Source organism: Elephantulus edwardii, unplaced genomic scaffold, assembly GCF_000299155.1.
Source record: "Elephantulus edwardii isolate Elephantulus edwardi_28Jun2011 unplaced genomic scaffold, EleEdw1.0 scaffold00096, whole genome shotgun sequence".
Classification (NCBI taxonomy): Eukaryota; Metazoa; Chordata; class Mammalia; order Macroscelidea; family Macroscelididae; genus Elephantulus; species Elephantulus edwardii.
The window spans coordinates 7,203,293-7,221,080 of NW_006399846.1; the positions used below are offsets into that span (position 1 = coordinate 7,203,293).

A 17,788-nucleotide genomic window follows, 5' to 3' on the forward strand; every position below is an offset into this window, starting at 1 on the left:
GTTTAAAAGGGATATATGATTGGGTATTATTGTCATGACAGGAGTCCAGAACAAAAGCTGCACAGTGGAGTGGACTTGGGGGGAGGGACTGTATAACAATGAAAGTTTTTCTTTTTCTTTTCAAGGAGAAGAGTGAATTGGGGGTAGGGGCTGGGCAGGGAGAAAAGTGCAACAATGAATGACTGGAAACCCTAAGTCTCTGTAAACTTTCATCAAAATTAGTAATAAAAAAGGGAATAATGTGATAAACATAGCTGTAAATGGTTTACACGTAATATTTTTTAGATTATAGGAATACAGACAACAAAATTATTTTGCAAAATGTTTCTACCTTTAATTACAACATTATTAGTAATGGAATGGATGTTTTTTTTTATTTTCTCCTTTTCTGTCAACCCAAAGACACAAAGTTTGAATCCATAAATGCTGTCTTCTGTGCTATCAACCCAAAGACACAATGATGTGAATCTATTCTCAACTCAACCAAGAGAAAGATGGGTAATCTCTTTCCTGTGATGTACAGCCTCCAAAAACCTACTGGAAGGTTAGCTACGAGTTGGTTCTGGCTCAATGGCACACAGCAATAACAACATTCTTTAATTTTAAAAAAAATGGAAAAACACACCATGCTGGGAAAGGTGGAGAGGCAGAGAAAGAGGGAGCCTTTCAATAGCATGGACGGACACAGCAACTATAGGGTGGGGCATATCATAAATGGAGAGGACAGGCAGAATTGGACAAGGTTCAGATCTGTTGTCCATAGCGTGACTGAGAGCTGTAGTTGAATTGATGGCCCTAACAACAGCAATCCCTTTCATTACTACTTCATCCTCCAAAAAAGCTACTGCTCTATATATTCACACATATTCATTATCACAATAATGTAGCTAAAACATTGGAAAATTTAACAAAACCAGATTATGAAAACATCAGCAGCAACAAAAACAATAGTGCATGCTTTCAGCATGGGTAACTGGAAAAATGGCAGTTCTGACTGGACAGTACTTGTTTTCCCAAGGAGCAACCAGGGGATTCGAACTGTGTACCTTCGCATTGGCAGCACAATTCCTTACCCTGAAACAACTAGAGCTCCCTAAAGACATTAGAAGGTTCAAAAGTAAGTTAGTAGAGTCTTAGCCTTGTAGGTTTAGTGCTATTTGTAAGCTGGGCACATGAAAACTGTTTTTGTTATAACAAAGTACAGGGATCTTTTTAAAACAAGCAAGAAACTTCAGTTGAAATATGGCACAGTTTTCAGTCATTTGGCGTCACCTCCTCTGAGTGTCACCCTGTGTGGTCTGCACCCTCAGGCTCTCCTGATGAAACCAGTGACATACATCTACTTTGTTTCCTCTTGAAATCTTTTAAGGGATTTTTTTTTTGAAAGGCATAAACCCTAAAAGACAAAGAGAAGGGGGGAGGATAATAGTAACAGAAACTCAGAAAATGGAAAACAGATGGATGTGTGGTAATTGACTTACCCGATCTGAAAAATGAATCCTAACCCTATCCAATCTGTGTGCTGAGCAACCATTCAAGAAGCTGGACTCTATAAAGAAGGTGGCATTAGAAGAGGAGGAAGACTCATCAACAACATGCATTATGCTGATGACAAAACCTTACTTGCTAAGAGTAGGACTTGAAGCATTTGTGCCACAGAACAAGAAGATCTTGGATATGGACTGCATCTCAGTATAAAGACGAAACTCACCACTGGACCAATAAGCAGTATCATGATTGCGGTTATGTGCTATCAAGTCACCTGCGACCCATAGTGATGCTATGTACAGTATCTCTGAAGCCTGCCCTGTTCTGAGCCAGTCTCACTGACTCTGACACACCAACTGCCATTGCCCCAGTTACTTATTAATCCATCTCGTCTGGGGTCTTTCTCTCCTGTGACATCCCTCCATTCTTCTGAGCATGATGTCTTTCTCCAAGGATTGGTCTCTTCTGGTCACGTGCCCAAAGTATGTGAGAAAGAGATTCAAAATCCTAGCCTCTAAGGAGATGAATTTGGTTTCACCCTCTCCAAAGCAGACTCATTTGTTTTCTTGGAAGTCCATGGTATACTCAAGACTCTTCTCCAGCACAACTTAAAGGCATTAATTCTTCTTCTATCATCCTTAGTCATTGTACAGTTCTGACTCATAGCAAGTGATTGTGAAGACCATGGCCTGGAGTAGGTGCACCTTAGTCTCTATACTGATATTGTTGTATTTAAGTACTCTGGAGAGGTCCCTGACAGATTTTCCCAATGCAATTGATTCCCTGATTGCTGGTGCTAAGAATGCTGATTGTGGATCCAAGCAAGTTATAATTGTTAACAACCTCAATCTCTTCTCCATTTATCATGGTGCTGTCAATTGGCCCAGGATTGAGAATCTTTGTCTTTTTTTTTTTTTAAATAAAGAGAAAGCTAAAGAAGCTTTATTAAGGGGGTTCCTGGGTGGGATTCCTTGGTCTGGAGAGAGTGAGAGACAGACCACGGGAAACCCGCTAATCTTTTCTTTCTTGATGTTGAGCTTTAATACATATTGAAGACTACAGTCTTTGACTCTCTGCAGCAAGAGCTTCAGGTCCTCCTCACTTTCAGCAAGCATTGTTGTGTCATCTGCAAAATGCATGTTGTTGATTAATCTTCCTCCAGTTCTGATGCCACATTCCTCCTCATAAAGTTTAGCCTCCCGAGTGATCTGTTCTGCATATAGATTGAAAAGACATGGAGACAGGATGCATCCTTTGACACACACCTTTCCTGATTTTTAACCATGCTTGAAATAGCCAACAATTTAATCTTATTTGGATGAAATTGTCAATGACTTCTTACTATAACCAACAACCTTGGTACCAGCAGTCAAGAAATCAAAGACATACTACATTGGGAAAGTATGTTGTCATGAACCTCTTCAAAGTACTAGGGAGCAATGATGTCAGTTTAGAGAGTAAGGTGTGCCAAATGAATGCACTTTTGAATCATATTCTATGCATCTGAGAACTGGACAATGTAGGATGGAATAAGAAGAATCAATGCCTTTGAGTTGTGGTATTGGAGAAGAGCACTGCATATTCCATGGAGAGCCAGCAGAACAAATATGTCTTGGAGAAAGTGCAACTTCCTTAGAGGAAAGGATGGTGATGCTTCTCACATATTTTGGATATGTTGTTAAGAGCAACCACTCCTTGGAAAGAGACATCATGCTCGGAAAGATGGTCAAAGAGAAGATGACCTTTAACAAGATGGACTGACACAGTGACTGTGACAATGGGCTTGACTGTGTCAGAGATGATGAGGATGGCACAGGATAGGATCTGTTGTTCACAGGTTTTCTGAGTCATACTTGACCCAACAGCACCTAACAACAACCCAGAGAAAGGAAAAAGGGCCATGATTTATAGCAAAGAACTGCACTGCACTAAAGCCAAGAATTGGTGGCATTAGGGATCTCTGGAAAGGAGTTAGATGAGTAAGCAGCTGGACTCCCAAACCCTGTCCTCAATACCATGCAGCAGTCAGGAGAAGGTCATGTGTGGGTCTCTGGACACACCAGGAAAGGAAGAAGCAAGAGTCCTGTGTAGAAAACACGGGTGTTAAGTGAAAGGTCTCATGCTAAATTTGCGTTGTCCTCAGCCTTCATCTCCCACAGGCAGGAAGCTGGTGCCAGAAAGAACTCTGGAGGAAATTTTCTCTGTTGAATCTGACCAGATCAGAAGGAACTACCTAAAGACCCAGCTGGGAGCCATCTCCACCAGAGCCCAGCCAGCCAATCATAAAGCTCAGCCTGTAGCTTCTGCCTACAGGGTCATTTAGAACTCCTGATCAGCTTTAGTGTCTTAGTCTTAAGTGCAGGCAGACAGTAACAAGCTGCTGGACTTCTGAGGAAAAGTTCTAACTTGAGAGACAAAAGCCAAAACCACACTGTGTCGTGTTTTACAAGCCCATTGTTTTTCAGTGCTGCATAGCATTCCACTGTGTGGATGTATCATTATTTCTCTAGCCATTCAATTGCTGATGGGCTGTTTCCATTTCTTTGCTACTGTGAGTAACATTGTGATAAACATAGGTGTGCACGGATCTGTTCGTGTCACAGCTCTGATTTCTTTGGGGTATATTATCAGTCGTGGTATGTTGTTGTATGTACCATAGAGTCGGAACAGACTCATGACTGACCCTCCAGCAGGTTTTCGAAGGCTGTTGATCACATGGGAGGAGATTGTCCATCTTTCTCCCACAGAGCAGCTGGTGGCCTTTGAACAATGTGCCTTCGGGATTTCAGCGCAGCTTCTTGCCATTATTCCTATTTCCAACTTTCTGAGGAACATCAGACCACCCTCCATAGTAGTAGTACCATTTTATAATGTCTAGAAGACATTATGCTGAGTGAAATAGTTCAGTCACAGAGAGTCAAATACTGCATTAAGCCCTTTATCATGATAGGATCAAGACAGGTGAGAGGAAACAAGAATGACTAGATAATACTGCACGGGAATAAGTGAAAGGAAGGACATTCTGAAAGGAATGGACAGTTAGAAACCACATGTACGACAAGGGGGATAGGGAGCGGGGAGGGAGGAAAGTGTGCATGAATGAACTAATAAAACACACACACAAGAAAACCAATGGGAGAAATCAGCTCACGGAGAGAACCTCCCTGATATCACTGCTGTCGCAGGCAAGTCAGTGGGACAAGTTGGCTGCATGATTTACTACTGCAACTGAACCTCCGCCTCCCCTCTGCTGCTCCAACATGTGGCATGAGGATTGGAGGAGGATTCATCATGCAGATGACACAACCCTGCTTGCTAGAAGACAGACAGACCAGAAACACATAATCCAGAGGATCAAATAATACAGCCTTCAGTACGGATTGCAGCTTAACATCTAGAGAAAAATCCTCATCACCAGACTGATAAGATATATCATGACAGATGGAGAAAAGATTCAAACTGTCAACTATTTCATCTTCTCTGGATTCACAACCAACACCCTTGGCACCGGTAGTCAGGAGATCAAGAGATGTCTTGCATTTGGACAAGTCTGCTGTCAGGGATCTTGCCAAATTACTGAGGAGTGACGATATCAGTTTGAGAACTAAGGTACACCTGATTTAGGCCACAGTCTTTTGAAACACTTGCGATGCATCCGATAACTGGAAAATGAATAAGGATGATAGAGAAATTTGAGCTGTGGTGTAGAAGAGTACAGACTATCCCATGCACTGATGAAAACCCACAGATATGCCTCTGAGAAAGTGCAGCTAGAGGGTTTCTTAGAGGCAAGGATGGTGAAACTTCATTTCACATATTTTGGACATGCTGTCAGAAGGCATAATCCCTTAGAAATGGGCATCATGCTTAGAAAGATCAGCGTAAGAGGAAGACCCTCTGCAAGATGGATTGATAGTGACTGCAGCAATGGACTTAAAGATGTGTCAGAGATGCTGAGGACAGCACAGAATAGGACAAGGTTCAGCTCTGTTGTTCATGGGGTCATTATGTTACTTGATTCGATGGCATCTAGTAAGTATTTTAACAGAAAGACTGCTCTTAATTCTCCCAGAGTCACTAACAGATTTGAACTGCTGGGAACTCTTGACCTTTTCCGTAGCAGAACAACACAGTATGCCGAGTTCCTCACACATTAAAAACCTACTCACTGCAACTGAGTTGGAGCTACCTCCTAGCTGACCCTCCAGCAGGATTTTGGAGGCTACAGGTTTCACAGGAGGAATCTGTCCATCTTTCTCCAGCAAAACTCCAGTACACATTAGGTGCTCGATAAACACACCATTCTCAAACGCACAAAGGTGCTCAATAGTGTTTGAAGATTGGTTGACTCAATGTTATAACCTAATTCTCTTTCTCCCTCGACACTGGGAAGGACTCATTCCTTTTTCTCTTGAGTGGGGAAACTCAGGTCCCCACCATGGAGATAGAAGCACTTACTAGATTCTCAACATCACACCACCTGGCCTGCAAAGGTCATCTAATGCTCCACTTAAACATATACACTGTCCACCACTCACACACGATCCAATTTGCCTGGAGGCTTTCTCAGGAGGAAAGTGCTGACCGGCAGGCATGGTGCTCCCATGTCCTGGGAGTGGACTGCTCAGTGTAAACCAGTGAATTTGCACTCATCATGCTCACTCTGGGGCCAAACATCTCCAAGATGTCAGGCTGACCACTCTAGAGCCAACAGTGTTCGTGTTCACTTGTTTATGAAGTACCTAGAGTTGTGTTTCTAAAAGGGCAGTATTCACAACCTCCCAAGAACTTGGATGTGAAACTTCCTCCCAGAGGCACATTTGAGAGATTTTTTTTTTTTTTAAATAAGAAGCCCCAGAGGCACAATGGTTAAGTGCTTGGTTGCTAGTGGGAAGGGCTGGCGGTTCAAGGCCACCTTGTGACTCTTCAAGAGAAAGGCCTGATGAGCACATTGACCATCATCCTGTAGGCAGAGTTTAAGTTCGAAGCAAAATGTTACAAACTTTTGCTCTATGAAAGAATGACATAGTTTAAAGTAACCGCATGATAGTGAGAGATCCAAATGTTGGTGGTTTGTTGTTTTTTTTTTTTTTTATATAAGAAAACCAATCAATACCACTTCAGTTAGTAAAAAAGGGAATAAACTTAATTATATTATTTAGAGTTCGGGAGACAAACAAGAAAACAGTACCTACATAATTTGGGTGTTGAGAGTAGTGAAGTGTGAAGCAGAGTCATTATACTAAAACATTTTCCTTTATAGTTGTTAAATGTCATTCAATCTACTAAGACTTATGGAAACTGTACTCTGATGGAGACTTTGCCCTATCTTCTGCTATCCTCAGAATCTCCTCCACGCTCAAGCCCACTAAAGCCAATGTATTGATCGGGAAGAGGGGAGGGAGAAAGGTCTGGCGAGATCTATTCCCAGAAAGATTACAGCCAAGAAAACCCCATGGGGCATCTCTACACTATTCTATGGAGTCTCTGAGTCAGAATCAACTGGCCAGTGCCCAACATCAGGGGGTTTCCACAGCCCAGGTGGCAGCATAGGCACCTGAGATAATGACTAGAATGTCCCATTAGAGTGTGGACTGCCCACCCTGCAGAGTACTTTCCATTCTCTTACTTACAAAGGGATTTGGGGGAGGAGGTGGGCAGCTCCTGGTGGTCTCAAGCGCCTGCTGGTGTTGACTCATCCCCTTTACAACAGTCTCACCTCTGTGACTCCAATTTACAGCTGCAGGCTCTGTGCTGTAGACATGTATGAAACTCTTTCATGTCCCTACAAAGAAAGCACGCAAACAAAGGTTTCTGTACACATCAGAGTTTACTGAAGATCTGGAGAGATGGAGGGGGGTTACAGAGCAAAATACAAACACTTAAATGTTAGACATCCGAGAGCTTAGAGACTTGTAGCCATCGCCACCCACTGGGCTCCAGCCTGCTGTGACCATCCCTCCCCTCCTCTCTCCCAAGTAAAACAGAAACCAAATTCCTGAGGATTTCTGGTTCAGAGTAGGTTAGCCCTCTTTCTACAACCTTCCCAAGGGCTTGTCTCCTCGCTCTGAATGGACCATCACACTACATCCCCAATTGAAAAGCTTGGCCCTCCCCATTCTGAGCGGCATTATTTCTGTGCTGGGCAGTGGACACGCTCACTAACGCCTTCCTCATCTCATGGGCTGAAACGAGAGGGTTTCTTGAAAAGAAGTCTGTGTGAGGTTGTAAGTATCTTAGGGGTGGGAAAAACTGTAGGTCAGGAAGTCGATTCACCTGAGTTATTAATCTTTTCTGAGCACTCACCATGAGTGAAGTCTTCTTCATAGATACTGTTTTTTAAAAAAAATAAGGCACATGGATATATGGCTTCTTTGCCAACTGTTCAACCCCCTTGTGCACGTTTACATGGGCACATGAGAACAGGGGAGGAGGTTCTACTACCTTTCTTCATCTCCAAAGCGCTCTGAAACTGAAGCAATTTCACAATGAGGTTACTAAGGTTCTGAGAAGGTAAGCCATTTGCCTGTCAGAGTTCAGCTCTAGATCAGCTTGCCTCCATGTTTGAAGGTCTTAAGAACATACAAAGACTTCATTCTTTGGGGAGAAGCTTCTTGCTTTCATCCCAGAGCTAACATAACACATAATGCTAAGAAGTCAAGTGACCATGGGGGATGACTGTCCCGGAGGTAAAATCAAACACATTCTGTGTTTGCATTTCTCCTTTTCGGGGAGATGTCCCCCAGAGAGCAAGAGCTGGCCAACAAAGCCTACACACACAGCCTCTGCTGACCACCTCTGCTTACACTTCCACCTCCAGTCTCCTTGACCACACTGTCTGCTGTCCCCAATGTCCTCTGAACCTCACAGTCCAAGCATCTGGACCAGACACATACAGTACTTGGAAAGCCTAGGACAAGGTCAACCACCAAAGCTGTGTTTCCTCGTGTTCCTGGCTCTACTCTGTGTCTACACACACACACACACACACACACACACACACACACAAACTCCTAGTGGGTTTCTCTCTTGTGAAGAGGACATGGCATGCTCTGACAGTTAACTAGTGGCCCTTGGGCACAACGTGCTCAGTCATCACAGGAGTCCATGAGACCAGCTGCCTGCTTCCCTGCTCTCACCTCAACAGCCCCGCCGGCCAGCTCACACTTGCTAAGGTCACTCTACCTCGTGGGCTCAGGACCCCAGCTCACAGGCACAGATGACTGGCATCTCACTGCCGTGTACAAACCGCACATTCCTGCATCCAATGTTTACCAAGTCTCTGCTGGGCTCCAGACCTGGTGTTCAATTTACAAAGTATCAGAGCCAGGAAATCTTCAGCCTTCACCAGAAGCTGAGTCAAGGAGGAAAGGCAGACTCAGAAGCGGACACTTGACACTTGCTTCTCTGCTGCCTACAGAGCTGGGGAGTTGTTTTCAAGAAAAACTTACTCCCTTGCTGGAAGTATTCCAAGGATCTCCCATCACATGAAATAAAACTCAAAATTCCTTCTCCGAGTGTGCACAATCTAGCCCTGCCTTCCTCAACAAGACAGCTCAAGCACGACTCTCTCCTCCCCTCATACTGCAGACACAGGTCTCTTTTCTGTACCTGAGAAACAACATTCACCTTCCTGCCGCCAGGACCCGCCACCCCCTCACCTGGAGTACCTTTCCCCCACCCCACCTACAGTCAGTCTTTCTTATCCTTCAGGTTTCGGCTCGGATGGCAAATGAGAAAGGCCTTCCTGGCCCTGCTATTGAACGCGGCAGCTTCCTTCCTGGCTGACTCTCAGCCTCAGGCCCTGCCAATTTTATTTACAAGGTTCATGACAGTCTGCACTTGTCTTATTTGCTTGCTTGACCACATCCATCTTGGTCACTGATACAGTCCCAAAGCTTTACACAAAGTGTAAGTTAAAAAGAAATGACCGCTTTAATAATTGTGGCCAGTTAATGGACCTCTCTGTATCTTTCCTCACCTTTAAAAACTGTTATCTGTCATGTTGTGAGAAATCATAGGGGCAGGTGTCTTCAGGAACAGGTAAAACGTGCTCTAAGGGGATATCAACATTGGACTCCACAAATCCTTCTGCATGAGATGATGTGACTTCCAGCTGGCTCTAAAGAACGAGCAGGAGATCACCAGGGTGGGGGGAAGAACACCACTGCACAAGAGAACATGCAGTGCCAAAGTGCCAAAGCCCAGCGGTAAGGAAGATGTACTGGATACAATAAGGGCCTCGAGAGTAGCCAGTGAGAGGGAAAACACAAGGACTGGCAGGGAAGATGGAGGGAAGGCGAGGTCAGCATCCCCATTTGTCCCAAGAGCCATGGCCTGTACTACACTGGCTCTGAAATCACACCTGTAAACAGGGGACTCTCCTTTAGGCTGCAGAGGTCAGTTCATGATGAGAAGGGGAAACTCACAGTCAATGCCTGAGCCCAAAATCTGTGCAGACCGCCTCGCTCATTCACGACATAAGACAGAGTGCTTCTTTAATGTGTGCCCTCGTGTCTTCTAAGCCTCACCATCACTGCACAGCCAACCCAGAAAGGAGACAAGGACCATGGTGGTGACAGGGAAAGGATCAGGGGCCTTACACTATCAGCGTCATACCTGGATACTCCCTGGGGCCATGCCTGTTTCCATATCACAACATCTCTGGGTGTCCAGACGTGGGGGATATGCAGAGTGGCCTGAGGTCTAGCATGGGCCCCAGGACTCAGGGGTCTGGTGAAAGCTATCTCTTGCTGAGGGAACCACGATGGCCTACTTCATTCCCCATCTGGAATGCGGACGAGCTTGCTTCTGTTTGCTCACTTAAATTTGCCATCATTTAAGAGCCAGCTCCCCTCAAGGGCTAATTTCGCCTCTAACCCCCACCTCCAATATCCTACGCCATCCTGGAAGGCCCGCTGCTCTGAGGCTCAGCACAGCCCACTTAGTAGTCTTTCAGCTGACTGCTATAATCTTGTAATATTAAAAATAGCTTTTATTTAGTAAACTCATTTAGGAACTTGGCACTGCACTAGGTACTCTACACATATGAGGTAGGTACTACTGCATCATCCATTTCAGAGATGGGGAAACCAAGGCACAGTGACACATGTCACAAAGTCAGTAGAGCACCAGGGTTCCAATCCTTGCAGTAATGTGCGGGGCGGAGCTTTGCCCCCTGCTGCTGGACCCACCCTTCCCTAGTTCCTATGATGGAAAAGAGAGTCCCTGGGTGGTTAATGTGTCCAGACACTAATCAAAAGTCCACCCTTTTGAAAACCATGAAGATCTGCATCCAAAATATTCGCCATTGAAAACCATATGGAGGCTAGTTCTACTCTGATACACAAGAGTTGGAACCAACTAGTTGGCAAATGGTTAGAGAGATTAAAAATATGAAAGAAACGAAAATTACCAAAGAGCCACTAGGTGGCAACAAAGAGCCAGCCTCTGGTGAGCGTGCTGGTAATATTGCCTCTTGCACAAGGCACTTCATAGACATTATCTCCCTCACTCACTAGGTAGCTCGGGTGCCTTTGGGGTAAGGAGCTGCACTGTCAACCCAAAGGCAAGAGGTTCGAATGCACGAGCCTCTCCACAAGAAAAAGAGAGGCAATCTCTTTTCATGCAATTTATAGCTTCTGAAAACTTTCTGGAGAGCCAGTCGGTTCTGATTTCATGGCATGTAACAATCACTGCTTCAATATATCCTTCCAAGGCAGGTGCTACTGCCTTTCCACTTCACAGGTGAAAGGGCATGAAGGCTCAGACAGGTGAAAGAATTAGGAAAATTAAGTAGGAGAACCCTGTTGGTTGGTGGACTCTGGGGGCAGTGTGGGTCCTACCGCCTCCTCCTCCATCCTTAGCCTGCCCAGGAACTGCTCTTTGGGAAAGCAGTGAGACTGCTGGGGTCCGCTCCAGGGAAGTCACCTCCTCAACCGGCACAATGGCTCGGAGGCATCTGAAATTCGGCTCACAACACCCGAACTGAGGTCTCAAGAGACCACTGGCCCCCCACAGACCTCTCACATATGTTCTTGGCCTTCCTCACAGTAACAGTGCTACCAGAGACTGGCTTCCACACCTTTAATTCCTGCTACCCTGCCATGGTCTCTTCTGACCGAGACCAATTTCCTGACAAGCCGGCATGGTCACCACTGGGAAAGACACTGGCTGTGGAATCCATGCTCATCAGAGACAGATAAAAAGTAGAGCTCTGCATTCCCTTCTAGCTTTCAAAACAACCTGTCCCCCCTCCATGTAACCCGTGCCCCATGCTGGACCAGGCCTCCTATGTTAGTGTCCTGGCAGACAGGCGAGTGGACGCCATCACGTGCATGTAGTTGTGGGTGCACAGGAGGCAGGACAATAGAACAAGGAGTCCACATGCAGTCCTCAGATTGCAGGGCGGCTGGACAAGCAGCAGCAGCCGCCGGGCGCATCACATCCTGAGCTTCCACGCTGGCGCCAATGTTCCTGGCTGAGCCCACTGGGGTGGTGGCTTCACTGTTGGCCGGGAGGCATCTCCGGGGTGCTGTACCCTGCCTGTCTGCTCCTGACTGCCCCACCCTTCTCCCCGACATGTCTCCCCAGTCCCTCCTAAGGCTCATACAGCCAGACGAGGTCTTCTAAAAATACACAGCATGGTGGGTTTATTGGGGGGAGGCATTGCAGGTTCAGGCGTACTCGGCTCCTTGGAAGAGTAAGACCTCTTCTCTCAAGACTGCTGGCACTTCAGGCAGCTGCCCCTGCAGGTCCCCTCCCCGTAGCCCCACTTCCTGCACACACGTTTCTCCTGTCCCTACCACCCGAGTCTATTCCTTCACCAGCCGGTAGATATGGTGCTGAGCCCCGTGCTCGCTGGCCGACACCTCGAAGACATAGGCGATGCACAGCAAGGTCTCCTGAGTGTCTCTGTTGGTGACCACCTGAAAGTGACAAAAAGAAGAGGCTTCAGATCCCAGAAGAGGGCATGCCATGTGCTTCATCCACCTGTCAACTCCCATGCTACACCCGCAGCATCACCCGCAGCATACATCCTCCCGACACGCACCTGCAGGATGGTGAAGTTCTCCAGCACGCTGTTCATCATGTACTTCTCGGGCAGGTGTTTCAGCTTGTGGATGAAGTTGATCATGTACTCACAGAGCGGGGAGCGGTGGATGCGGTATAGGTAGTGGCCATTCTCATAGCGGGCATACTCTGTCTGTAGGCGCAGAGGACAGCAGGAGCTTAGAATCCCTTTGACCACCTCCAGGATAGGCCCAACTCCATAAGGACACTCTATGACCCAAGTGCTGTAATAGGAATAAAACGCAGGAAGCCTGGAGCCCCTGAGAACACAGCTTCCCTTCCAGGTTGGAAAATACTAAGTAAGGTCTCTCTCCTCCATGGTGACAATGTGGAAACTGACTTTGAGAAGGAGGTGGCGCTCAACCCTGATGGCACATTAAAGTGACACGTAGAAAAAAAAACATAGGCCAAGGGTTTTCTGTGGTGATCCAACTGCCTTCCTGTGATGGCAATTACACAAATACACGTGTATACCCTACGTATGGGGAGGAGGGGCTTGTAAAACTGGTGAAATCAGAGTAACATTGGTGGACAATATTGATAGTGATTTCCTGGTCATAATATTACACTACAGGTAGGCAAGATGTTATCACTGGGGAACCGGGTACATGGACTCTCTCTATGAGGCTCAATGTCAAGAAGACAAAGATTCTCACCACTGGACCAATTGGCAGCATCAGGATAGATGGTGAAGAGATTGAGATTGTTAACAACTTTAGTTTGCTTGGCTCCACAGTCAATACTCTTGGCACAAGCAGCCAGGAAATAAAAAAGCATATTGCAATAGGAAAGTTGGCTGTTAGGGACCTCTCCAGGGTACTGAAGAGCAATGGTGTCACTCTGGAGACTAAGGTGCGTCTGATACAGGCTATGATCTTTGCAATCACTTGTTATGCATCAGAGAGTTGGACAATGACTAGGAAGGATAGGAGGAGAATTGATGCCTTTGAGCTGTGGTGCTGGAGAAGAGTATTGAATGTACCATGGACTGCCAAGAAAACAAACAGATTCATCCTGCAGAGGGTTAAACCAGGCTGCTCCTTGGAGGCAAGGATTCTGGAGCTTCGTCTGACATACTTTCGAAATGTTGTAAGGAGGGACAGGTCCTTGGAGAGGGACATCATGCTTAGGAGGGTGGAGGGCAGGTGCAGGAGGGGAAGACCCTCTATGAGGTGGATTGATTCAGTGACTGGGGTAATCAGGATGGGAGTGTCAGAGGCAGTGCGATTGGCACAGGACAGAGCAGAGTTTAGGACTGCTGTACATAGGGTCGCTATGAGTCGCAAGTGGCTCAATGGCACATAACAACAAGTGGAATCTATAACTATATCAAACTTTTTTAAAGAGTTTAAGCAACCAACCAACCAACTAACCAAACCAACAACAAACTAGAAGAATTGCTTAAAAACTGTTCTCTCCCATAGATTTTGATTAAACTGACAGAGCAGCTCCACCTCTGTCACTGGCTAGCCTTGCGACCTGGGACCACTTTCTTATCTTTGGGTACCACGGACAAGAGGATGCCTTCAAGAAGGTGCTCGAAGATGCACTGCCAGCCTGGGATGTGTAGTAGGGGTGGAGGGGTACGGAAGCGGAACTAAAGGGTCTACCACTAACGAGAGAAAAAATAAGGCTGACTGGCGGTCAGGCAGCTGGAGATCGTTCTCCCTGGAAGAGGACAGAAGCCACAGCAGCCACCTCTCACGGGGCCACTCTGAGCCTTAGAGGAACTGCCCAGGTCGAACCCCCAATACTGATAGGCCCCTACCTCAACTTTCTCCACCACCTGCTTGCCGAAAGAGCAGACCTTGGTGGAGCAGGTGATTATCATGTTCTCGGTACTCTCATATTGGCTGGAGACCCCATAGAAGGAGCTGCCTTCATCTTCGATGTTGGTGTTGAGGTCTGCCTGGATAGAGACGGGGAGGCCAAGGAAGTGGTCAGATATATCAGCAGATGCCCCATCAAAGGTCAGCATCAAACAGGCCTCTGGGTCACAGTCCAGGGTCCTGGGCTGGGCTGAGAACAGGAGGCAACAGAACAGAACTTGGAAAGCTTTTAATTTTCCTGGTATACTCACCAAGTTGTGTTACCCAATCAACAGGAAAAGAAAACATTAAGATCTGCATTAAAATTGTGGCCACTCAGATGCCAACACACCTACTGTCTTTAGGACTTCAAGGTTTACAGTCTTAGACTTCTCTTAAATAGCAAACATCTGAATCTGTATTAGTCATTTCTACTTTTATGAATGAATTTACCAGAAGGTTTCTAGTCATGTTTGCAAGTAAAGTTTGAAAACAGAAAGCTAGAAAGGTAAAATAAGGGACCCTGGTGTCACCAAACTTCTCTCAGTTTTCTGGTCCAAGTGGTCCCCACAGCCAATCAATCTAGAATGCTTCTGACTGACCTCTTGTCCCATTTCTTTGTCACTGCTGAGCCCAGCCATCCTAAAACGGCATCTCCAACCGCCTCCAGAATTTCACCAATGCTAGTCTTGGCTTCCTTTGGCTCATTCTTGGACAGCCCAGAGTCCTCCTCACAGAGGTCTAATCAAATTGCTCGGTGAGCCTAGCTACTCACCAAAGGTTAATACGCTGGGTCCCGGCTGGCTCACAAAGTCCTTCACGGACCCATGCTGACCTGCCTGAGCCTCTCACTACACCCCACACCTGCCCCTGTTCCTTCTACTGCTGAGAGTAGAGCCAGAGGGCAGAATGCTGGACTGATGGGAATTTTATCAATACCAGCTAGAAGAGGTGGACCGAGGCTCTGTGATGATTTCACACAGCCCTGTGAGAGGGCTTGAGCAGGAATCAGTCTCCATTTTACCAGGGAGGCTCTCCTGGACCTTGTTGAACATGACACAGCTATTAAGTAAGTAACTTATTTAGGGTCCTTGGGTTTTACCTCCAGGGCATATTCTAACCCAAAAGAGTGGCAACGAGGAACAGGGAGGAAGACATCACATGTGACAAGTGGGCGTTCTGTAGTTTTAAAGACGATAAATCACTTGCAGTGGATTAAGCACTAACAGAGAAGTCAGTCCTTTGACTCCATGGCAGGACACGGTGGTCCGCATCTGTAAAGGTCTCCGGCATTGGGAGCATCTGCCCCGTAGGGTCTTGATGAGTCAGAATCACTGACAGCAGTTGGCCTGGTGTTTTGTTAAGACTACTTATAAACCCCTGGCCTCAGGAGGAGGCCCCAGTACAACTATCCCATTTGAGGCAGACACTCAAACAGAGCAGCTTAGGATTCAGAAGAAATGCAGACATACCACAATAGGCTTATTCTTAGAGCTAAGCCTCTCCTCCCACCCACACTGCTCCCAAAACACTGCCAAGCTGAGCCAGCACTGTTATTGTTAGTTGCCATCGAGTTAATGTCAATTTGTGGGAACTCAGTTTCAGAAGCAGCTCCCAGGCCCATCTTCTGAGGAGCCGCGAGGTGTGTTCAAACTACCAACCTAAAGACTGGTAATTCAATATTTACCCTTCCAGGCCACAAGCACCAAGCACAGACTTCTAAATGCAGTGGGGCTCCAGGCCTCGACGAAGGTTCTGGGACTTCAGTAGGACTCTCTTGCACAGATAAGGGAGCCCCAGAAGGTCCAAGAACTATTCAGCCAGCACCGGACAGTCCCATCACTGGCGTTAGGGAAAGTACAGTCATTGCTCTTTCTGCCTTTGGGGAAATACTTTTTCCAGGAGCAAACAAACATTCTCTAGACTAGCACTGGGGTGGCGGAGGGTGGGGGAAGACGTTAATTGTTTTATGACCTGAAAAAAAGGAGAACATTATGGCATTATGGAGCCAAAAATAAAGTTGAGAAGGACTTTTATAGTCTTTCCTGGAATAACTATAACATACTGCCTTGTGAGGGGAAAAAAAGGTTAAGTTTTAGGATCAGTACCATAAACAGCTGTTTCTATGCTGAAACAGAATAGCATGCTTTAGCGTGCTCTGGACTGGCATTAGGGAGGCCATCATGAAGGAAATGCAATTTTATTTTTTTTTAAACTAAGAATTAACTGTAGCGTATCTAGCCTAGGAGCTCTGATGGAGCAGTGGTTAAAACACTTGGGTGCAAACTGATGGTCTGCACCATCTTTCAAACAGAAAGACTGATGGTCTGAATCCACCAACTAGTGGCTTTTATAAAGATCTACAGCTTTGAGAATATCATGGGGACACTAGGGAGCAGAAGTGATTTGGTTGTTCAGTGGTTTGGTTGGTTTTAATGACTAGGCCAGGAGTAGCAGGGCGTGCACACAGTGTGAAAGGCTCCTAGCAGCAAGCTTGCTGTTTCTGTCCACCCAGAGCTACCTCGGATGAACAGCCGATAGACTTCTAAATCAAGGAGTGACTGGAATCTCTGGAGCACAGTTTTACACGAACACACATGGGGTCACTCAAGAGTAATGAACGTGGTCCAAGGTCTTCCTATTGAATACAAAGTCAACTGCGGCCTCATCCTTCTCTACTAAATCACCCTCTCCTCCCTCCTAGGAAACTTACTTTGTCAGAGAGACAATTCCCTAAATAGTGTCTGGGGGACAGTTTGCAAGCTCAGGAAGCCCCACAGCCAGAAGCACAGGACAGATCTGGACTGCATGTGAATGTGGGTACCACAGGCTGAGAGCAGGGCATATAAACAAGCATTTGGGCTTCACCCCAAGTCCCTTCCTGATTAATGCTACATCATGACCACATGTCTTCCTTCGCACCTAAAGTTTAAGTCAACGTTCTTTTACTCTTTAACATGACATTCTTCTAAGAAATACACACATGAAATCAAGAATCACATCTTTTAAAATGCATGCAAATAATGTCATAATTACTAAAGAAAAAGCGTGTATTCATGTAGCACCTAAAAGAAAGCTTATACCAGACAGACTGCTCCCAGAGCGATTTGCATCACTCTATGCTATCACAACCTGCTCACGTGGCCTTGCAGATCCTACATTTCTTGGAAGTAAGAACTTTGATGAGTCAGAATCACTGAAAGTAGTGGGTCTGATGTACACTGTGTGCACTGCCCTGCTATTCCTGGTCTAGTCGTTAAAATCAACCAAACTACTGAAGAGTTGAATCGCTTCTGCTCCATAGCGACCCCATAAGCTGTCAGTCTTTATAGAAGCTAGTCTGTCCTGTCTCCGTGGAGCCTTGGCAATACATGGTACAGGGAAGGCCTTCAATGTAGGTTCCATCTTGCTGTTCAACC

General features: G+C 46.1%; 1 protein-coding gene across 1 annotated transcript in view; it reads right to left on the minus strand.

Moving 5' to 3' along the window:
- Positions 1–12,119: 12,119 nt before the first annotated feature.
- TEAD4 (TEA domain family member 4) overlaps positions 12,120–17,788 on the minus strand; it is a 78,059-nt gene continuing 72,390 nt past the window's right edge. Inside the window, exons 13-15 of the mRNA XM_006891370.1 lie at positions 14,330–14,470; positions 12,542–12,694; positions 12,120–12,416 (exon numbers count right to left, since the gene is read on the minus strand). Coding sequence (XP_006891432.1) covers positions 12,303–12,416; positions 12,542–12,694; positions 14,330–14,470 — 408 coding nt within the window. The 3' untranslated portion in view covers positions 12,120–12,302. The remainder of the gene's footprint in view (positions 12,417–12,541; positions 12,695–14,329; positions 14,471–17,788) is intronic.